The sequence below is a fragment of the Ambystoma mexicanum genome, chromosome 3q (genome assembly GCF_040938575.1).
Source record: "Ambystoma mexicanum isolate Mex_15411 chromosome 3q, UKY_AmexF1_1, whole genome shotgun sequence".
Lineage (NCBI taxonomy): Eukaryota > Metazoa > Chordata > Amphibia > Caudata > Ambystomatidae > Ambystoma > Ambystoma mexicanum.
Window position 1 is genome coordinate 1,009,776,249 of NC_090926.1, and position 23,852 is coordinate 1,009,800,100.

The 23,852-nt window shown below is 48.0% G+C and overlaps 1 protein-coding gene across 4 annotated transcripts in view; it reads right to left on the bottom strand.

Annotated features, from left to right (window-relative positions):
• Positions 1-23,852, bottom strand: part of RPTOR (regulatory associated protein of MTOR complex 1) — a 2,822,438-nt gene that overhangs the window by 464,925 nt on the left and 2,333,661 nt on the right. For all 4 annotated transcript variants that reach the window (XM_069655181.1, XM_069655184.1, XM_069655182.1 and 1 more), the window contains exon 25: positions 2,024-2,129. In XM_069655181.1, coding sequence (XP_069511282.1) covers positions 2,024-2,129 — 106 coding nt within the window. The remainder of the gene's footprint in view (positions 1-2,023; positions 2,130-23,852) is intronic.

The window sequence follows — 23,852 nt, forward strand, 5'->3', positions numbered from 1 at the left end:
TTCAAACCGTGTGTTTTTAAATAAATAATTATATACTTTGATACCAAAGCTCTGGTCAGTGTTTGCTTGTATTATTGTATCTGAGTGCCTATTGAGTATACTTTGCATACTGCCTAACTCTCTTGAGGGAAGTCTGACTGCTCAGCCACAGCTACCAGGTACATCTGGGTGGTACAGACTGCTACCAAGTGGGTTTACTGCCAACACCTGTAGTCTTAAATCTTTTGCAGTGTTCCCTAAGGGAACTGCACAGGTTTCTGCCTAACACCCACTCCACCTTGTTTGTTGATGTAGTGCATGACCACTGTGCTGTCCATCAGGATCAGTACTGTCTTGCATTTCACAGAGGGGAGGAAAGCGACCAGGGCCAGCCTGATCAACCTCCAGCAAGTCGATGTGCACCCAAGAGACTGTGGGAGACCATGTCCGCTCACAGTACGCTCTCGCAGGTGAGCACATCAACCAGTCAGATTCATCCGTGACTACCGTCACCTGGGGCCAAGGATGCCAAAACAACGCGCCTCTCAGCAAGATTCCTCGCCCGGCCCACCACACTAGGTCCTGAACCACCTGACTCGAGACCTTCAGAAGGTTAAAAATGTGGCCCAGGAACTGCGACCATCGGCAATGGAGAAGCCACTGAAGCAATCTCATGGAAAACTTTGCCTCTGGCAGGTAACGGTAGTCACAGACGCATCTCTGACTGGTTGGGGTGCTCACCTGTGAGATCTTACTGTGAGCGGGCATGGTCTCCCACAGAGTCTTGTGTGCACATCGGCGGGCCGGAGGCGGTCAGGCTGGCCCTGGTCGCCTTCCTCCACTCTGTTAAATGCAAGACAGTGCTGATCCTGACTGACAGTACAGTGGTCATGCGCTACCTCAACAAACGAGGTGGAGTGGGGTCCTTGACTCTGTGCAGAGAAGCTATGCGACTCTGGTTCTGCGCTTTGAAGAACAGCGTCTCCCTGACGGCTGCTCATCTTGCTGGCTGGAAGAACGTCACAGGCGATACCTTGAGCAGACAGACTTAGGCATTCTACGAGTGGGATCTCTGCCAGAAGGTTTTGCAGGAAATCCTCTTTCTTTGGGGACTTCTTAAGTGCACCTCTTTGCTTCCTGGGTCAACAGGAAATGTGAATTGTTTCGCTCCAGGGAATTTTCTAGTCAGGGAGTTTTGTGGGGACGCATTGATGGTCGGGTGGACTTTCAACCTCCTTTATGCATTCCCGCTCATCCCTGTCAACCCGCTGCTCCTCAGAAGACGTCTGTTTGGAACCACACTGATCCCGATCACTCAGGACTGGGCCCAGAGAACGTGGTATACAGAGTTGCTGTGCATGGTCATCTGAGCTCCCTGGCACCTTCCAAGGAGAGTCTCTTTGCGCTCCCAGTCGGAGGGGCAGGTCCTCCATCCAAACTTCAGCAGCCTGAACCTTATTGTTTGGCTGCCGAGATACAAGGATTGGGAATTGTCGGGTGATGTTCTCTACTAAATGAAATATTTAAGGCTATCAAAAAGCAATGTATTTAGAAACTGGTGGTCCTGGTGCTGCATCATCAGTATAGGGAAGCCCCGTGACCTCTGCAGAAAGATGTTTTATTTGGCAGCCTCTGGCTTCTTAAGAGTTCTAAGCACTAGGTTCACAGGCCCTATGGTGGTGATGGTATGCCCAAATTGCAGTCCTTCAATTGTCTTCGCATTTCCATGGTTTCATTTGCTAGACTTGGCTGCTGCAGGCCAATTTCATTTTGTTCCACCCAGATCTAGCTTAAACTCCCTAACCACATAAGGAAAATGCTTTAGACTTTCGGAGAGACATCAAAACATGGCTTTACACTGAGGGATTATTCTAGGCAGTTTCATGATCCTTGATCTTTATTTCTGCTTCAAGATGCCCTGCTGCTTTACCCCCCACACCAGCTTCTGCACTGCACAGCTGCCTCTAGTAAAGCCGCAAATGTCACTAGCCATTTCCCTGGAAATGCTGCCTTCTCATCCATACCAGCCTCTGCCTCCATTTACCCCGTTCAATCATTTGCTGTGCTTGTTTCCGGACACGGGCATTACGGAGAAACCGCCACTCCCTCTCCTTCCGGATCTGGCTCTCCAGGTCATGTTCCTCAGGGATCTAGAAGACATAAGATCAACAGAAGAAAATACATTAACAGAGTACACAGCAAGATGAGCCCACGCCACATAGAATGGAGTCCAGAGGTAAATGAAGAGAGCCAAAACTGGGAGGAAAGGAGCTGAGCCTGGGGAGAGAAGGGAGCCAACCCTGGAAGAGAAGGGCCAAGTTTGGGAATAAGAGAGCAGATAGCTTACCCAGAGAAGGGAAGAGCAGAGAGCTGAGCCAGTGAAGGGAAAAGCAGAGGAGGGAAGAGAGTGAAGCCTGGGAAGAGACTCATTTTGAAAGGTAAAGCAAGGCAAGGGCAAAGAGCACACCTGGGGAGTCAACAGAGCCCATTATAGGGGGTGCCCAAATTGGTCACTCGCTGTCTGAGCCTCTGGGCATTTTATCTACCCAGACACCTAGGTTGCTCTTTTCAAAGCCTGCTTGTTGATCTAATTCCCTACCTGCAGGGTCTGTCTTTCCCTAGTTTTCTGGGCTTCCCCTGCTGCCTCTTGATGCTAGCTTTCTGGGTTTTTCTTTAGCCTCCTGTATCATGTGCGCGCCAGACTACAAATGCTCTGCTACAGTCTTCTGCTCCTTCCGTTCACTTTTCTCTTTAACTCCAGATGAGCTCTTCCTCCCAACTCCACCACCCTTCTTGATCAATCTCTGCTTTTATAAGGCCTTGACCTCATCTTTCAGACTCTCACTAATGGAAGGAGGAGGTGGGAACATTTGCTGTTGGGCTCTGTCTCTGGAATTGGTTTACTGCCTTCATGGTGGATTTGGGGTTAGTGTATCCCTCCACTTGGCCGGCTGTCATTCTGCATGCCACACAGTTCCTCTGCCATTCAGCCGTTATTTAGGGGGTAAGGGGACTGAGCCGTTTCACTTCAGGCTGTTGGTGCAGGGATTGGCTGGTGGCTCCCCCCCACAGGTTAGCTTACAGCTCTGATCTGGGATTTGTGGATGGCTGAACCCTCCTATTATGTGGAGCGGGAGGTCAGAAATGTGAGAACGACAACTTTGTGAATGTTTCTCAACAAATGCCATTTTTATTGAATTAGAAGGTTGGATAAAAGCCTCACTATCACTAACCTGACTAGGATTTCCCTCCCTAAAATAAACTAAAGGAAACACTTTAACAAAGGACATCGGTCTCTGACACTCATACATACAATAAATAAATACAGAAATGCATGGCATTTCAGAACATTAGTAAGTGAATTTGATTTGTAACAGTCTCTTCTTATAACTTGGATGAATTCCCCTTCGCCAGATTTTGTATTCAACATTTTTTATTCAGAAGGTTAACAAAAAGCGACATCACAATTTTTACAAACCTTGAACTGGACTCAAAGCCCAAACACACTGCACAAACCTAAAACAATTGTACATATGAAAGTACATGTACATTCAAAATCCCACTGCGACACCCCTCTCTCCCCCATCAGAGCAGTGCCAGTCCACATTTTGTTAGTAAAAAGAAAAACGTACACAAAACCACCCCAGTCCGGGGATCAAAGATGATAAGATAACTAAGTCGCTAACAAGCATCTTAATTCATTTTTTAGATTTTCTCCCTCTCACCATGCCCATCACTCCCTGCTACCCACCGCACAAGGAAACCATCCAAACAAATGAAAAACTAAAATTATCAATGATTCAATAACACATGAAAACATTCATCAGTGTTATGGTTGCTAATAACACCAAATCACCACAGGTCCCACACAAAAGAAAAAGGAAAAAAAGAGGAAAGACCGGTTTACCCCACAGAACTTTAAGCAGGTACATATATTTATTAATAGAAGAGGTCAATCTCAGAGAGTCCATGTGAGTTTGACAGCCCCATCTGCGATTAACATATCAAAAAGGGAAGCTACTCCATCCTTGGGTAACTCAGAAAAGGCTGCCGTCAGGCTCTCCATATTGTACATTTCATATATCTTATGCAACCATTCTTTCTGAGTAGGATGACGGGGACATTCCCAATATAAAGTTATCCCAACTCTAGACTTCAGAAAGAAAATTGGCCGTTAGGTGGGATACGGTCATATAAAATTAGCTGTTGTCATATAATCCAAAAAGAAAAAAGGGAACTAGAGCCCTCATCAAACCATTCACAGCCTTCATCCACGCTAAAAACTCTTTCTAAAAAGGTCTGGATTACCGGACACTCCCACCAGACAGGCCAATAAGTGTGACCGCACCACACCCCCTCCAACAAACCGAACTAGAATTTGGTAACATTTTAGACAGCCTATCTGGTGCGTACGGTCACCGCTGCAATAAGCGATACCCATTGCAAGCCATAGAGGTTGCCCATGATTGTCGACATATCAGTGGCCAGGAATCCCTACCCTCCAGAAAAGAAATATATTGTGCCCAATGCGACAGGGCTGTGTTTTTCCGTATCCCTGGCTTCCAACAGGGCAGAATAAAGCTTCAAAATCATACTCTTCGAACCTGCATGGAGTCTAACACCCACTCAAATGTCGTCAAAGGGAGACAACATTTCCTTCCATACACAATCTGAAAGGACACCCCTTAACGGCAAGTACATGAAGTTAGACATTAGTCCCTCCCCCAACTTCTCATCAATCTTAGGCTTTGTGAGAAAACAAACATCATTCCATAACTGTCCTGCTCGTATCAGACCCCTCTCGTAACAGTGCTAAAAGCAAAGAGGTTAATGGATCTTGTCCCTTAAGTGGGGAGTCCAAAGACAACTTGGGAGGGTGGGGGGGAAGGCCAAGTCGTAACATTCTGCAAGACTGCTGATTTCCTCCACAACCCTCACACGGTTGCCAATACAGGGTGAACCCTAACTCTTTATGGTAGACAATTAACAAGGGCCATAACCATTCCCCCACAGTTATCGCAGACATCAAGTCATTTCAAGCCAAACCCACTGTCGTTACTGCCGCAGCGATGATCCAATAGGACTCAAATTACCACCCAATAAAATTCCCACCTACCCCACCCTTAGAAATCGCGAAAGAGTCAGTTTTGCCTTCTTAAAAAAAGATTGTGGAAATTCAATAGTCAAGGCTTGAAACAGAAATAGACGTGGGAAGACATTAATTTTCACTGCGGGCGATGACCCGCTCACGAGGGGGATCAGATTCGACTATCTTGCCAAGGCAGATTTAATAAAAGCACATAAAGGGGGACAATTAGCGTTATACAATTTAGACAGGTCCTTATGTAGAATAACCCCAAGATAGCGCAATCCCTACTTCTGCACATAAGGTCAATTCGCAATGATAAATCTACCCAGGCCAGGGGTATGGTCCGTCAAAGGCAAAACCTCTGACTTCTTATAAATCAACTTAAAACCTGAGTAGGCACCATATTCATTTAGTGTTTCAATCAACACTGGCAGAAAACTACTAGGTTTTTTTTAAGGCACAGCAAGACGCTGTCCGCAAAAAGAGATCCCCCCTCCTCTATAGCCCGTTTATACCCAGGTGCCAACCAATAGAATCAGTAACAGAGGACAGCCCTGACGTGCGCCTATTGGATTTCCTGCAGAACCTCCCCCCAAACTACCTGAACCACAACTCTTCTGCTCCCTAACGGAGACTGCTCTATGAAACTAGAGCCTCCCAAACCGGTCGCTCCCACCCATTCCAGACAATAATAACATGCTAAACACCCAAAAAGGAAACAGGACCCCAGACAGAATCTGCAGCCAGAAAAGCAACAACATGCATATTAATAACATGAAGGGCATGCCTTTAAAACCCCAAGCCAGAACCCCCGTCAAAATATGGGCTATCTACTTCAGGTCTCAACCTTGTTCCCAGGAGGCTCCACCCAGACATAAGGACTCTTGTTTCGAAGTCCTGTAGCCGGCCGTCAAACTTCATGTCCAATAGTTCAAGTGTGAGCAGATTATTCTCAAGGACCTCCATTTTATCCTCTAACTTTCTAACTCTCCTTTTCAGTTCAGAAACAGATGCCTGGATCTCGCCCCTCATTGACGTAATTTCATCCAATATGAGATGGATGTCTACCTTCTTTGAGCCATTCTTTGACCCATCAGCCAGTCCCTGGAATTCCTCCATTTGCATAGTAGGCCTTGCAAAGGCCTGAAGTGCACTCAATGTCAAGGGAAGTGGGGGTGTGAGTCGCCAGTATGGAATTGAAATAAAGACAGAATGCCAGGAGTGACACTATTGCTAAGCACCCCACCCCTCACTTGCACATGTTGCTACCAAATGAAACATCCAGATCTATAAGTTACAAGCACAGTATTGTAAAAACACGTACCAGGAGGGACAAAAACACTCTGCCACACAACAAAGTAAAATTCACAAAGCGGGCCACTTCACAGCTCACCAATTTTAATAGGACAGGGCTGGCGGGTCATATCTATCAAGAACCATCCAGTAGCCCTACAGTGCACGCAACTTCTGTGTGAGGACTAGCTCCTCTCCTAAACGTGAAGCATAAACCCTCTTAAAAGCTGTAAAAACACTGCACAGCTTCCTTATATAAACTTATCTTTAGATAAAGGACAACTTTGCAGTTCATCAATAGCAACAATAATTGTCTGCATCAGGATGATTTTGCCACAACTGATAAGTTCTAAAGAAATACGACTTCATGGTAACAGATTTACACAACTCTTTCTTTAGTAACACACATACTTAAACTTGTCGGTCAGGACCACTTTATAGCACTTCTTCGACTTCTGCCCGGTTTACTCCCATGCCGGCCCAATACCTCCTACCACACCTGGTTTACTCCAATGACACGTCTACTCCTCCAAAGATATGTCATCCGGGTATACTATCCTGCCAGAACAGCGTTTCACAACAAGTGCTCTTATGGTTAAAGTCAACTGACCAGATGTTCCCAACAGCTTCAACATTTTCAACAACTGCAGCTTCAAAACCTTTAACTCTTTAGGGAAAATAGGATTCACATTGAAGCTCTTTAATACTTTTCCGTAAATAATGCTCCTCTTCTTATGGGTATCCTTTCCCAGAAGGGAAGCCTTTTTGTCACTTGTTTCCCCAACTTCACAGGTAACCAACTACTGACAACCATAGGATCTTAGTCTGCCTCCCTCTTGGCTTTGACAATGTGAGTTTACACAAGCGTTTACCCTTTTTGTACAAAGTTTGGGCAACTGGTTTCTCCACTAATGGACCTTTCATTAGTCCCCTTCTGCTATTTGCAATATTGGTTGTACTGTATTTGCCTTCATTATAGTAGCATTTGGCTTGGCCAATACTTGCGGGATTTAAATTCTCAACAATATTGTCCCATCGGGTTCCTGGGTTTTCCATGGACTTACACATTTAAAGTTACACCATTTGGTTTTGTTATACAAGACTCTCACTGCTGCTCAAAGGCTTGGTATTCAAAATTTCTTTAAGAACAACTTTCACTCACACGGAGTGCTGCGTTCGCTTCTTTTAAATAGTTTGGTATTCAAAATTAATTTCAGAGTTACTTTCACTCATACACGAGTGCTGCTCTCATGCAGAATGCCTGCCTTGAACGCGCAAGGGTGTACAGAACGCTCCAGGGTAAACACCAGCATGTTAACTCACCGGGTAAAACGTGCGCCTCCTGTCCCCTCGCCCCTCACAGGACTTCTGCTTCTTGTAGTCTGCCTTCACCCACACCACCTACAACTGGAGCCCCTGACGCTCAAGAGGTCCTCTGGTGCACGCCAGCCACCAGAGACCGCCTCAAGGCGCTCGGTTGCACGACAGCCACCAGAGGCTGCCTCCAGGGAATGAAAGCTTCCCTCACTTTCCCTTCCAGCTGTACAGCCTCTGAACTTCAGGATTCAAGTGAGACAGATCCTCTCAGGACCGGCGGGTGATTTCTGCCTAACAGAGGTCCCAGTGTCTTCTCTCCTTTGCAGCTCTTGTCTGGGTTGCATGCATGCAATATGCTTCTTCTTTCTTTTTTCTGCTCCTCTGCTTCTGCACCTGAAGGGGCCTTTTAAGCCTCTCCATCTCCCTCAGGTGTGGGTCATCACAATTATTTCTCCTAAGGCATAGGAGTTGATTTTGTTCACACCAATTTATATGTGTATCTTGTGGAATAAAAAGATGTTTATTAGAACATACCATTACATACTTTGGCATTAAGGAGCCATCCTCCCTGGAGGAAAACAAATACTGCACCTCATCCCACCGAGTCCTCTCATTCCCCTGGGCCTTTTCTGCTCCCAAGTGATCCTCCATCAGAACACATCCCCTACCCCTCCCCCCCTCGGTCAGGATCAGAAAGTGTCTGCCTTTCACTGTGCACCTGGGAGAAGGCTTTAGGCAGGGGCTTAGTGAGTAGTCCATAGGATTCATCACAGTGGTCACACCATGCACTTGAGGTGGACCCCCTTAGCCTACCTGTTCTTAATTGTATGGGAGTGTAACGCTCACCTGGTATCCACAGGGACGTCACTCAGCCTGTTCTGACCTCTCACAACCTCAAACCCTTCCCTGGAGTCTACTCGACTGGAGACTAGGCCTGAAACACAGGATTGGTAGAGTTTAACTCCCTATTGTCTCTGTGTGCTTGAATCCCTTCTCCCTGGGGTCCAACCCTTCCCTTTGATCCACAGCTCACCTTGTTTTCTTGGAAAGTGTGCTCTCCATCCTGCTTTCAGCGCAGGGGCGCGTTGATTGATGGGGGCTCGTTGCTGCCTAGTTACTTCACTGGCAAGAGTCCGACAGGTAAGTATAAGGAGTCTTTTGAACAGTTCTCTAAATTCGTTCCTTTCCTTCCTTAGATGATGGCCGGCGTCCGGGGATGGCGACGTGCTGCTGAGATGAGTACGCTGAAGGTGAGTGAGAGCGCGATGCGCCCCTTTCGTATTTGTATTGAACTGAGTTATTTTTCTGTGTCTTTTAGGTGCTGCAACGTTTTCAGCCTGGATGCCGATTATCAAGAAGAAATGTGGTGAGTAAACGCGGTATGCGGCACCTCTAGATGTTTCTATGCTAACCTGGAGTGTCTTTTCCTTCTTGCAGATGGATGAGAAGTTACGGAGACAGAGTTCCCCCAGAGCAGCTGGGATTCAGGTAAGCGTCTGAAGCTTGTACAGCCTTTAAAAAGAAGCGAAGATTTGCTGAATGCTTACTAATTCCTTTTTATTCTTTTCTTTTCCGTTTTCCTTATGAAGCGGCGTGCCGGGACGGGAATGGCACCGCTAAAGATGCCCCCTTGTACAGAAGAAGCGATGAATGATGTGCAGAAGCCCCACAAGGTAAGGCTGTTCCTAACGGTGTTCTTGTTCTTGCAGGAGCTGAGCGCCGTAGAAGGATGCAGGCCTACTGGAGACGCTGCAGGTGCAGAAAACACAAAGCATGTTTCTCAGCCTGGGCGTGGCTTAAATAGTCTCTGGGTATCCCAGGTGTCTCTGGGATGAACCACACCCAAAAGACTAGACTGCACATGCAGTCCTATGGGAGTGAGTGAGTCTGGTGCCACAAGCGCCAAGTCTGACTCGAAGTGGGTCTTTGGAGGGATGGAGAGGGCCTTGAGGGCCATGTAGGTGATCGTGGCCTGGCTCAAGCCTGACATCTTGGAGGGCTGGGGAAATGAGGGGCAGGAATCATGACAGGGAGGGAAGTTTTTGTGCAATAGCTGGCTGACTTCCTCACAAATGTTGCTGCCAAGTGGGGGCGATCGTCACAGGCCCCCAGGAGGTTTCTTTCTAATGCGTCAAAGGCCCCAAACTGTGTTGTAGATGCTTGTGGAGAGCTTGGCGGAGAAAAGGGGTTGCCGTTAAGATGTGTATTTGGGAATGGGATGTAGTGAGAAAAGATGTATATTGCACTAGACATCTTGGAAAACAGCCATGTTAAATAGATGGCCTGATACTGCGCTGCAGCAAGGGCAGTAGGCCCAGGTAAAGAACACAGAGTGGGGCAGGAGTGGGACAGGCCACGCTCTTAGAGATCTATAAACCTCTCATTGTCTCATATCGTTAACACATGTAACCCAGAAACAATTCGACCTGCAATGCCACAAGGCCAGGAACTTCCACCGAGCAGTTATCTCACGAGAAGGAGTGACCAGATGTCTCTATCCCAATCCCCAACATTCGAGAGCACCAGCCTGCCCAAGACCCCAGAACATAAAGCTGTTCGAGCACCCATTCCTTACAAAGATCACAATCAGAATACTGTAGGCCCCTAGGATCTGTGCTGCGAGGTGCCAGGGAGGGAAAGTAACACATTTAGTGCTTAGGGGGTGGGGGGACGACTGGAAGTCTGCAGTACCAGGTGCACATAGGCCTCTGACAAGGAATGTAATGAGTTGCACATGTAATCACTTATTATCGAGCCGGCACCTGATGAAGCGGTGAGAAAAGCCCCATGTGGAAGAAGATGGACAGAAGGAGCTGGGACCAATGATCTGGCATCCCATATGGAGCAGGCCGTCTATGTATGGGCACACAAACCAGCTACGTGTATTTGTACCCTATGTGATGTACGTCAGTTGTGACACTTCTCGCCTCTATAAACTGCGGTCCACGTTGGTTTCGTTAGAGCGCTCCGTTGCAGCAGAGTTCTTTGCTATCGCATACTTGACTTTTCATGAGATTGAAGACTTGTTCTCCTTGCAAGAGGTGTGCTTGGCTTTTTTCCCTAGTGGGTTGTATTTTCTCTTGTGTGAGCATTGAGGGGCTTCTCTACAATGTTCATCCCTAGTTCAGGTGCTCTGTAAATTTAAATGGGATTTCTGCATGCACACAAGTGAAGCCAAGAGCGGGCCTACAGCTCCTAGATTCCTTTTAAAGGCCAAGAGTCTAAGGTGGTAGTGGGAAGAGCCCCTGACTTTTGCGTGTGGTAAGGTGGGGATAGCCAGGGGATAAGTCGGCTTGTGACGAAACCCTGTCCCACCATCCATCAATACATTTTACCCAGGGAATTTGTCATACAGACCATTTCACCACTCTGCTTCACTCTTCACAGTGTAGCCCTGACAGCTTCTGTATCATGATTACTCTTGTCGAGCCAGGCATCAAATGAGATGTCCCGTAACTTAGTTTTGGGCTTGGTCATTTTTTCCCCTACATTTAGGACTTAGAAAAAGATCCTAACTGAGGGAAACAGGCTACAGCACAAAGTGTAAAAAGGGAGAGCCTAGACAAAAGGGGAAAAGGGAAAAGCACAGAGAAAAGAGGAAAAAGGGTGAGTGTCAAGATTGATTTCTAGAATCTGGCCTGGTGGACAGATTTTAGGAGGCCACCCTAGTTATAATGAACAGGGCACTGATATGCATTTTAACCATGCTGGGATTGAGTGATATCTCAAGCCATCCAGACAGTAGGTATGCTGGCATGTACACAGTGAAATGTATTGAAATATATTTATGCAGTGAGCATATATTAACAAAGAACAAGTTACCTGTAACTCCTGTTCCCCAGCATGGGTCTGGCATGGATGTACATGCTCATATGTATTTGCTGTCGTCAGGCTGGGAATATTCGTTAAAAAGAAAAGCAATTTCGATTTAGCTTGAAAACTGTATTGCTCCTCTAAATCAATCACCGTCCTTTGGGTCATATTGCCTCCATCCAATGACAGTTCCAACCCTGGTGGCCATTTTCAGATATGGTAGAGCATGCAGAGTGGCAGGATGAACCAAGGAGAGCCACAGAGGGGAAGGAGGGAGGGTTCGCATGTGAATCCATGTCAGGCCCATGTTGGAGAACAGGAGTTAGAGGTAAGTAACTTGTTCCTTCTCCAGCATGGTGTCTTGCATGGATTCAGCTGCTTATGAATACGATTGCACAGTAGTACATGCACACAATCAGGGGAGGTGGCAAGTCTCAACAGAAGCATTACACTTACCCCTGGAACAGACTCTTAAAAAAAAAAAAAGGTTGCATAACACCGATTGGCAGATCTGAGACTCCTCTGTGGAATCCCTTTCGACGCAGTAGAATCTCGTGAATGTGCAGGCGGACCTCCACGTAGCAGAACTGCAGATGTCGAACAGGGGAACACCAGAGAGAAATGCTGTTGTCGCTACGATGGCTCTGGTTTAATGAGCTCTCGGCCGGCCTGGAAGAAGTATGTTGGTCAGACGATGACAGTGCATGATGCAGCAGGAGAGCCACCTGGATATGGAAGCCTTACACAGGGCCTTCCCGTGATGCACATGTCCAAAATTCACAATGAGTTCAGATGACTACCGAAGATCCTTTGTGCGTTACACAACACTTCAAGCGCATGAGCAATGTCCAGCGAATGCAACGTCCTTTCCGCCGGAGTGGATGGGTTCGGGAAGAAGACTGTACAACCAAAGGCTTGTTGATGTGGAATTCAGAAGGAACCTTTGGCATAAAGGTGGAGTGGGCTTGCAGCACCACCTCCGTAGCGTGGAAGGACAAGTACGGCTGCTTGCAAGAGTGGGGCTTGAACTCCCCAAATCACCTGGCCAAGGTGATTGCCATGAGGAAAGCAGTCTTCCAAGAGTTAAACTTCAGTGGGGCCTGATGCATACGTTCAAATGGGGACCCCAAGAGCTTAGTCAAAACCATGATGAGCACCCAAGCAGGAGCCTTCACTCAAGGAAACATCCTGATGAGGCCTTTGACGAACTCCATCACGAGCCTGTGCGACCACAGGAAGGGTTTACCAGGTGTCCTGGCCTAACGGGATATGGCAGCCTGGTGCACCTTGATTGAGGCATGAGCCAGGCCAGCCCAATGAGCTGTGACACGCAGAAGAGTAATCTGCGGAGTCTGCACCACACTGTGATGTGTTTCCATTTATGACCATAACATGACAACGTTGAGGAAACTCCGGCCTTGGTTAGGATCTTCTTACATTCCAGCGGCAGGGAATAATGGCCAAATTCTAGGGCTCCCAGAGCCAGGCCGTGAGGCCCAGCGACACCGGGTCGTGGTGCAGTATCGCCCCATCTTCTCTGGCAAGAAGAAAGGGAAGTGAGGGCAGTCAGATGGACAGAGCCACTGACAGAGCAGGTACGGGTACCAGATCTGTCGAGACCACGCCACAGCACAGAGTATCATCCTGCAGTGACACTGTGAGTGCATTGATCACACGTAGAAGTGGGATCGGAGGGAAGGCGTACAGGAAGACCCCCTACCGCGGGAATAGGAAGGCCTCCCCCAGGCACCTCGGCTGAGGAAAACTGCTGGCAAACATCTGGCACTTGGAGTTGGTTGCCCTCCCGAAGACGTCCATCTGTAGTAGACCCCATTCACGCAAAAGAGATACTTGATCCAGATGAAGTTACCACTCATAGAATGGACACAGCTCCCTTGTGAGCGAGTCTGCAATGGTGTTCTGGGTGCCTGCCAGGTGAAACGGAACAAGGATCATGTCCTGAACAATTTTCCCAGCGCCACAGAGTCTGGGCTTCTACGGAGAGTTCCAGGGGGCAGGTCCAGCCCTGCTACCGGATGTAGAACATGGTGGTGGTGCGGTCCATGAAGATTCTCACCAACTTCCCTCACAGCAAAGGCATAAATGATTTGAAGGCCCAGAAGACTGCCTGGAGTTCCAGGACATTGATGTGAATGTCCGTTTCCTGCGGGAGCCAGAGACCGCTGGCAAGCAACTGTCCGAGGAGTCATCAGTGGTGATGGTTGTCTGGTACGGTGATACATTTCGAGAGATGCGATCGCACTCCGCACCATTGTAGATCTTGCTGGAACACCAGGGTGAGGGTGATCTTGTCTGTCCAAGGGCCTAAGACCTGTAGCCACCAAGCGTCCAGAAACTCATGAAGAGGTCTCATCTACAGCCTGCAAAAAGGACTAGGTGGATGCAGAAGGACATCATGCCCAACAGCACCTTGATGGCTCGTACTGTCGCAGGTATGCACCGACGAGAGGTGCTGCACCTTACCCAGTATGGCTGCCACCCTCTCCTCAGAGGGTTTAGCCAGTCATAGGACCGTGTTGAGACCGGCGCCCAGGAACAGAGTGCTCCGACATGGCTCCACGCAGGACTTCGGATAATTGATGGAGAATCAGCAGACAAATGTTCTCTGCCGTGTGCTGGTTTGCAGTGCGTGACAGCGGAAGTGGATGAGCCAGCCGTTCAGATAAGGGTAGATGTGGATGCCCTTGAGACATTGATGCACCACCATGGGAGCCAAACACTTTGCGAACACCCAATTTCAAAGGGCAACGCTTTGAACTGATAGTGCTGTCCATGCACCACAAATAGCAAGAACTTTCTATGCTGTTGGTGGATGGGGACATGAAAATAAAAGCTTACCAGATTCAACGTCGCCAGGACAGTCCTCTTCCCCCAGCTGGCCGATCATGCGTTAAAACGTGACAATCCTAAATTTCTGGGAATTTGATTACTCTAGGATCAGCTGCCACCCTATTGATATTTTCCGTACCAGAAAGTATCTGGAGTACACTATGGAGGTGCAGGGGGATGGGTTCTGTTGCCCCCTACCTTAACATGGATTGAACCTCCTGAAGCAGTTGGGCCATGTGTAGCTCTTGACGCACCAAAGGAGGAATGCAAGGACACCTGTGTTGGAATTCCAAAGCGTGCCCCCGATGAAGAACGTCCAGCACCCATTTGCCCATCATGATGGCCCTCCACTTGTCGACAAAGTTTTCTAGCCAGCCTCCCACTGCGGTGCGGAAGTGGGGGCTCTGATCCCTGGTTTCGGCCTGCTTGGGTATCTGCCTCCTGGCTTGTGGGTGACGACGACGCTGCCATGAGCTTGTGAACAGCCCCTGTAGGCTTTTGGGTCGTGGAACCGGAGGACTGAGGATAGGGGGTGTTATACACTTTGGAGGACCTGCTGGACTTTCCCCCCTCGAGGACCGAAAGGACGACGACCTCCTCTGCTGCAATGCCCTCAGTGAGCGCGCCATCTCTTTATCGGTCTTAATCGTCTGGAGAGACTCGCCTGTGGGAGATCCGAAAAGTAATCCAGTCCAGATGCCGAGTTGTGCACAGAGGAGTGGTATGTGAACCCCAATGTAGCTTGATTTGTGAACCTCCATATATCTGTGATGAAACACATGTCCCCGAACTTTCCCGTCGTCTTAGGCGTATGGTGGTGTGCGCCACTTGTGCTGTCTTGGCTCTGTTCCATGACCGCGCTAAAGTCCCCAGTGCAAATGATGTCCCCACATGGCATTGCCCCTAGCTGGCAGTCAATCCACACTATTCGAGACTCTCCAGAAAATCCTGTTGGGCCTGTAGCCTCAGCCCCAGTCTATGTACCTACCCCCACTTTCCACTAGCTGCTCCTGAGAAATTTCAGGGCGATCCCTGAAAATTCCGTACTTTCTTGAACCAATGTAAGCTATATTTTCTGTGCCGCCCACAAGCATTTCCTGACTCCACCACTAAGGCCGCTTTCACTTTATCCCATTTAACTGGTATTGCCGCTACTTGGGCTAACCCACTGATGGAAAACGATAGCCCCGTCTTATATGATTTTGATAGGCTAGTGGCAGAAATGACCAGGGTTTTTGATACACATCACAAAGCACAGACACGTGCTTTAGAATTCCTTGAACTGACAAGGGAAAACCACATTGATTGAGTATATTACACGGTTTAATCAATTATCCGTCGAAACGGCCTGGCCAGAAGATAAGAAAGCGGTTGTCTTCTAGAAGGGACTCAGTGACCATATGAAAGATGACCTTGCTGTAGTCCCCTACTTGCCCACTCATTATCCTGATCTAGTGGATCTAGCATTACAAGTCGATGCCAGGCATGCTGAAAGAAAGACGGAGTCCAAAAACGCCCTTCCTTTGTTTTCAAGCCCTTCTTCTGTTGAACCATCTAGCAAACCTATGCAGATTGGGGGTGTCCGTAGTCCCATATCACCTGCCGAGAGGGAAAGACGTAGACAGGATTATACCTGCTTCTACTGTGGTTTGAACTGTCATTTTGTCAAGGAGTGTCCCAGGAGACCCAAACAAAAAACATTGGGTTTTCCGAAGGCTCGTCCCTAGATCAGGGGGCATGGATGAGCCTGCCTGTACAACACCACATGCCCCCATCTTTGTCAGATCCCACCCGGCCTTTGTTTCTCTCGGATCTTTTGTTTTCTGCTGATATCAAACACCAGGTACACCTGGTCATAGACTCCGGAGCCAAAGGCAATTATGTTGATATAGCATTGGATGCTTCATTGAACTTGCCACTGCAAAATAAGAAACACCCCAAACCAGTACAAGCTGTGGATGGTTCTCCATTACTTTCAGGTCCTATCAAGCAGCAAACAGCCCCGGTAACCCTCTTGCTACAAGACACACACCAAGAAATCCTTACCTTTGACTTGATTACCACCCCTCAATACGGTTTGATCCTTGGCATTCCCCGGTTACGCGCACACACAACCCCGTCATTAACTGGTCCCAAGGCACAGTTGTCTTTGAATCAATGTATTGCCAAGAACATTGCCTCACCGCCCCAGAATCATTAACACCACCAGCAGAGGCACTCGGGGCACAAGCCCATTTGTCCATACACTAATCACAACAGATGGAGGTAGATGTTCCAGGACATGTAGTCGGTCTTGTTGCAACCCAAATACTGTCAGAGTATCATGACTACCTAGAAGTCTTTGACAAAAAGGCTTTGGAACACCTGCCCCCTCATAGATTTTATGATTGCCCCATAGATTTGGTTCCAGGGGCTGTGGTGCCCTGTGGGCGTATATACTCTCTCTCTCCATCAGAGGATACGATTCTGAAGGAGTATATACACCATTCCCCCTTCAGCTGAGTCATATTAGACCATCTCAATCCCCCCGCTGCCAGCCCTATCTTTTTTGCACCGAAAAAAGAAGGTGATCTTCGCCCATGCATTGATTATTGACGTCTCAATCATATCACAATCAAGGACCGTTACCCGATTCCTCTTATCACACCTCTATTGGACCCGGTTAACACACGCCCCAATCTTTAATTAGCTCGATCTACGAGGGGCGTATAATCTAATATGCGTCCGAAAGGGTGATGAGTGGAAGACGGCTTTTTGTACTAAGTACTGTCTCTGAGTATACTGTTATGCCCTTTGGGCTTTGCAATGCACAAGCTACCTTTCAAAGGTTCATGAATGAGATTTTCCACAATATCATGGACATCTATGTAGTGGTGTACCTGGACGACATATTGGTTTATTCACACATGCAACAAGAACACGTCTTGCACGTTCGGGAGGTCCTAAACCGGTTACATACTCATCATCCCTATGCCAAGCCCGAAAAGTGTATTTTTTGGGTTTCAACATTACCACCGGAGGCCTAGCCATGAACACAGCCAAGGTTCGAGCAGATATCGACTGGCCCATCCCGCAAACGGTAAAAGAGGTACAATCCTTTCTTGGTTTCGCCAATTTTTATAGGCGTTTCCATTGTGGGTTTTTCGGCCATTTCTGCACCACTAACAACTCACAAATCCTCGTAATCCATTTATATGTACATTTTTGCACCAGAATGCATTCACAACCCTCAAGATGGCGTTCACCACTGCCCCCATCCCCACAGCACCCAAATCCGGAACTCCTTTATGTCCTTGAAGCAGACGCTTCATCGTATGCCTTAGGTGCTGTTTTGTCCCAACTTCGTCCAACCACGGGTCGGTTACATCCAGTCGCCTTCCACTCACGGAAATTCACTCCAGCCGAAAGTCACTACACAGTCACCGAGAAGGAGCTCTTGTCTGTTAAAGACGCCTTTCAGGTATGGCGACATCATTTGCTTGGGGCTAAACATCAAGTCACTGTTTATACTGATCACCGTAACCTTCAGGACCTGGCCTCATTTAAGTACAGCAATAGTCGACAGGTCCGCTGGCATTTGTTTTTCTCAGCTTACCACTTTGTTATTAAACATTGTCCAGGCACTGCACATGGTAAAGCAGACGCTCTTTCCCGTATGCCTGGGGGCAATTCCCTTCCGATCTTTCCTGAGATACTCTTGGAAAAGAAACACGTTGTCTATGTATACCTCCACTGGATTTATTGTCCCTTATTCGTCAACCGCATGGTCTCATGATGCAGTCATAAACAGCCATCCCGCCCACAAACGTACTGTAGCCCTGCTTCAACGATGGTGTTTGTGTCCCTCCATGCACAAAGATACAGTATCTTATGTGGCTTCTTGTTCGGTGTGTGCCCAATGTAAAAACAGTAAGGGTCGTCCCTTAGGATTATTACAACCTTTACCTCTCCCGTTAAGGCCTTGGCACACTATCACTATGGATTTTGTCACAGACATGCCTCGAGTAAAAGGTTTCGACACAGTATGGGCGGTGGTCGACTCCTTCACAAAAATGGCTCGTTTTGTTCCCTGCATCGGCATCCCCACTGATCCTGCTCTAGCTGATCTGTTTTTTCGCCACATCTTTTTTCACTTTGGACTACCTCCCATTGTAATATCTGACCGAGGTTCTCAGTTCACATCATGGTTTTGGCAATCTCTTACCAAACTGCTAGGGGTTGACACGCGTTTCTCGTCCTCATATCATCCCGAGACGGACGGGCAGACAGAACGCGTCAACCGGACCATGGAACAATAACTACGGTGTCTTTCCTTGCAACATCAAAAGTCCTGGTACCAAGTGCTCCATTTAAGTTTGCCTACAATAATGCACCTCACTCATCCACAGGTTATTCACCTTTTTATTCTCTATATGGCCAACACCCTCGCATCCTTCCCTTCTCAGAGTTGACTCCCACACTACCACCCTCTGTTTCCTCCTGCATAGGGAATTTAAGGGACATACACACACAGACCTTAATACACCTCCGGAAAAACACAGGGTTTAATGTGTATCCTGGGAACCCGCCAGTCAGGTCCATGCACCACTGTTAGTCTCTCGTTTTCATAAGGACTACCCTCTCAGCCCATGAGGACGTGTGCCCTTGGGGGGTGGGGAAGGGGGCGGGACTCTCATGCATTCCTCGCAACAGCCTGGACCCCGGAACGCCTCCCAATCACCTGGTTCGGCAGTGTCTCGGCGGCGGCACGGATCGCGGATCACATAAACTCCTGTACCCGCCTGCCCTCCGAGAGCACGCTGCATGCCGTGGCGTCCTTGGCGCCTGCTTCCCCGATCACGCTGGGGTTTACCCTGGCGTCTGCAGGCACGCAGAAGCTCTCTCATTCATCATAGGAGCTCATTGGGCAATACGCCTCGCAAGAGAAGGTCATGTGAACCGATTAGCGGTCACGTGGCCAGGCGGGCTGTCACATGACTCTGAGGAACCCTATAAGAGCTCCAGCCCTTTCAGTCAGTGCTTCTAAGATGTTCCTTAGACGAGTAGCATTTCTGTGCTCCTCGTAGTCCTGTTTTTTGATTTCCTGGATTCTTGACCTTGTTTTGCTTCTGGACCTTCTTCTTGGATTTGTCTCTTGGAACTCTGTATACTGGAACTGAATAAGACCCTTGGATTGCTTCTTGGACTGCCTTTGGTTTTGCCCTCTGGATTTGGTTATTATGGACTGCCTCATTTGATCTGTTCAAGACCTCTGGATTGCTACTGGACTGCCTTGTTTCCTATCTCACCCAGTATTACCTCCTAGGCGGCACTTCCCATCCCTGATTACCCTCCTACCTTGCTCTCCACTCCTTCAAGAGGAACACTTAAGTTTCAAGCTGTCACCGGATATCCCTAGGGTAGGTGTTCTTTCGGTCTACCATTTTGGTGCCTATAGTAGTTTCCTTGTAACTGCTTGCTAATCTTCTTTCTCCCTTACAGTCTTCCGGGACCCGGTGTTTCCTGTTCCTGCCAACCACCTGTGGCCTTGAGGAACACCTAGTGAACGCTGATGCAGCCTTAGGGCTGTTCAAGGTACAGCACAATTATTCAAGAATTATGACGGAAATGACAGATTGCCCTCCACATAAAATGCCCTAGATACAACCATAAGACTGTGTTGGATCTGGGAAGTTGATTATTTGTACAACCTTTGGATCCAGAGAGCTATAACTACACAGCAATAACATTCAGGGGGAAACAGCTTTGTTTCACGAGACTGCCGTAGGGGCCCAAAAATAGTCCAGGCATATTCTCACATAGAATACAATCCCTCTTAAAGGCATTCAGGCTTGCTGGACATATGTAGATGAAACATTGTACAGATGCGGATTTAAATGAACACTTAGAGAAGGTGGATTTGAAGGCTACATTTTCAATTTTAAGAAATCTAAAACAGCTCATTGAGAATACATATTTTAGGGGTTTTCATTATTAGATGAGGGAAGGGGGCTTGTAAAGCCCATGTACACAAACCGTTATAGGCCCTACTTAGCCTTTTGAATTTTGGACGTTCATACGTTGCAGATTATGCAGCATTCGTGAAACCACTATATGACCCGTCGGGCTGGAAGGGGCAGCACACATGCATTTTGCACCACGTTTAGCAGAAAATGATTCAAAGTAGTCCTTTTCAGGAAAGAAACACAGAAAAGCACTTTGAAGTGATATTGTTTTCTGGTATGAATGCTTTACATATTATGACGAAGCCCCCTTCCAGGACTTCTGTCTAGTAGCCATGAGCCAATAACCTCTGGGAGCTGGCTTCTCAGACAAACTAATAATGGAAAAATAAGTTTCCCATAATGCCCTGGAGAAACAAAACCAAATCCCAGACTGGATCCGGGAAGCAGAATTAGGGGCTAGGAAAACGGGACAACTTCAAATTCTTTCCTTTAAGACCGAGAAGTTATCAGAAAACCAGTCACCAAACCCAAATATCAAGATTACACAAACAAACCACCCGGAGAGGGACTACATCTCCCACAATACTCTTCTCTCCCAATCAGAAAACTCAGAACGGATCAGGGGGATTCAGTTGTCCCTTCAAAGAACAGGACGCCCAAACAAAAACCTTTAACGGACAGGGAGACCCTAGGAGAAACCTAAACATCCCTAGAGAACCCTTAATCCACTTACCTGCCCAACGGCAGCACCGCATGCGGTTTGTCACACAAGCTGCCTCCTAAGCTTTTGCCTCATACAGAATTTCAAAACGGCCACCAGGGTTTTTATAGAGTCACCCAACACTCAAAGCCTCAATCTGAATACCTGGAAGTGAGAGAGACCAGCTGATTCCAACACCCACACCCGTTGAGCTCACAGCTGCAGACTACTAGCCCTAATTACAATAATTACAATCAGAGGGAGCGTTGCTATATAAGCTCAGCAGCCCAGTCTAGTGTGGTGTGGTAGTTCAAAGAAGCAGGCAGCTCCTGTATGGAGAAGGCAGGAAAAGCGATTGCTGCAGGGCAGCTGTGCCAGAGAGATTCTGAAGACAGGAATCTGCCAGAGAGCAGCTGCAGAAAGGGCAGCAGGAGAGTGGAAGAGGGATTCAGTTGTCCCTTCAAAGAACAGGACGCCCAAACAAAAACCTTTAACGGACAGGGAGACCCTAGGAGAAACCTAAACATCCCTAGAGAACCCTTAATCCACTTACCTGCCCAACGGCAGCACCGCATGCGGTTTGTCACACAAGCTGCCTCCTAAGCTTTTGCCTCATACAGAATTTCAAAACGGCCACCAGGGTTTTTATAGAGTCACCCAACACTCAAAGCCTCAATCTGAATACCTGGAAGTGAGAGAGACCAGCTGATTCCAACACCCACACCCGTTGAGCTCACAGCTGCAGACTACTAGCCCTAATTACAATAATTACAATCAGAGGGAGCGTTGCTATATAAGCTCAGCAGCCCAGTCTAGTGTGGTGTGGTAGTTCAAAGAAGCAGGCAGCTCCTGTATGGAGAAGGCAGGAAAAGCGATTGCTGCAGGGCAGCTGTGCCAGAGAGATTCTGAAGACAGGAATCTGCCAGAGAGCAGCTGCAGAAAGGGCAGCAGGAGAGTGGAAGAGGTGATCTTTCTAGAAGGGAAGAAAGTGGTGAGATATAAAGGTGCAGCAAAACCAGGAGGGACCTGAGACAATATTTTAAGTAGGGGAAGAAAGAGCTGAGGCAAACGCAGTTGGGGCTTGTCTTGTGAGCTATTATTTGAAGTAGAGGAAAAAGAGGGCCGAGGCAAACCCAGGAGGGGCTTCTAAGCCAGTCCTCAAAATGGAGGACCGAAAACCTGGAGTGGATTCAAAGTTAATATTGGTAACAGAACAGCACAGCGAAGAAGTAAACCCAGGAGAGGGTTGGAAATCTGTAGTAGCAAGAGAAGACAAAGAGGGAAGGAAAACCTCTGGTGGTGATAAAGAGGGAAGTAGGAACAATACAAAAGGGGGAAATAAAACTTGAAGTGGAGTTGAAGGATGGCGAGAGAAAGTAATACCCGAAGTAGAGTGGGAGGCACTGAAAAAAATGGCAAAGTAGTAGTATAGAGACATTGAGAGGTTAGCAGGAGGATGACATAGGCGAAAGGGAGGAAACAGAGTGATACAACATCAGTTGACCAGAATTAAGAAGATCATTAAAGGGTTGAGGAGCTTTGGAAGAGAGAGTTTACTAAAATACGGAAAGGAAGGAAAAGAGACCGACTAATCATTTAGAAGTACTGGTTTCAAGCTGGATAGGTCAAGTCCTAGGTAGGTGTGATGTTACTGCCTTATGAAGGGACAGGGCCTCCTGTCCTTGTCCTACCACTTTACTGTGTGTGTTTTCTCTATGTTCTCTGCCAAATAGGTCCCGCCTGGACCCCTGGCAGTGCAGTTCTTCATTCTTAACTTTTGGTGATCACCACCCATGGGATACCAATATGGCACCCATGGGTAGGGGGCTACACCCTTGTACCTCTTATGTGTGTTTTGGGGCACCTTTGTGTTGCCCACAAAGCAGGGTGTGGGGTGGAGGCAGCTACATACTAACTTGGCAGTGGCTCGGAGTGTCCTTCATTTTTAGGACACCCAGGCCCCGCCATACGAATAAATGGATTCCTGTTATGAGGCAAGATGGCCCCTGTGGCCTCTTGGTTTCTATTGCCTTTTACCTTGTTTCCCAAAGTCCTGGGAAGCCCCGACTCGGTCCCGTCGTCCTGAATAGCTGTTGGATGGAAACACCAAAAATATCTCTGTTCCCTTTCCCCCTGACTGGCTGTTGGGTGGAAATATCATATTTGGCTCTGGGGCTGCCTCCTGTCAGACTGACTGGAGCCTTCCCAGGTGTTGTGCATACACCCTAGGGGTGGGACCTGTGTGATGGAGTCTGAAGTGAACTCACATTCTCTGTGTGGGTGTCTGGTCTGTGTGTGGGTGACACAATGAATGAAACAGCCCTGCCTGAAACTGACATGAATGCAGTATAGCGTAGTGTGCTGAAAGGCAGGGTACTTGCCCCAATCCACATCTTTTGCTATGGGTGTCTGGGTGGAGTGAATGGCCTGAATGCATGTGAGCCTGATTGGCTGCCTGCCTGCATGAATGCGCTACTGTGTGATTGGCTGACTGAGCCTGGCACAGGCAGAGGGAATGAGGGACAGACGTTTATATCTGGGCACCGCTCTCTTACCAATTTGTTCAGAAGCTGAAGCCGAAGCTTAGCAAGAAGAAGCTGCTCCGTGAAGCCCAGCTGGAAGAGAAGTCTGCTGCTGCATTCCTTTAACAATCCGAAAGCTGTTGCATCTCCCAAGGACTGATCCACAGAGGACCTGCAAAGGAGACCTCTCCCAGAGCTACGAGGGACCATCGTGCAAAGCTGCTACTCTTCATCGAAGTATCATGGAAGCCTGTCCTGTGTGCCTCCTGTCAGGAGAAGGGGTCTTCGAAGTCCAGAAGAGGAGTGCCGGACCTCTCGAGCCAGAGAAGTCCATTGGTGTCACC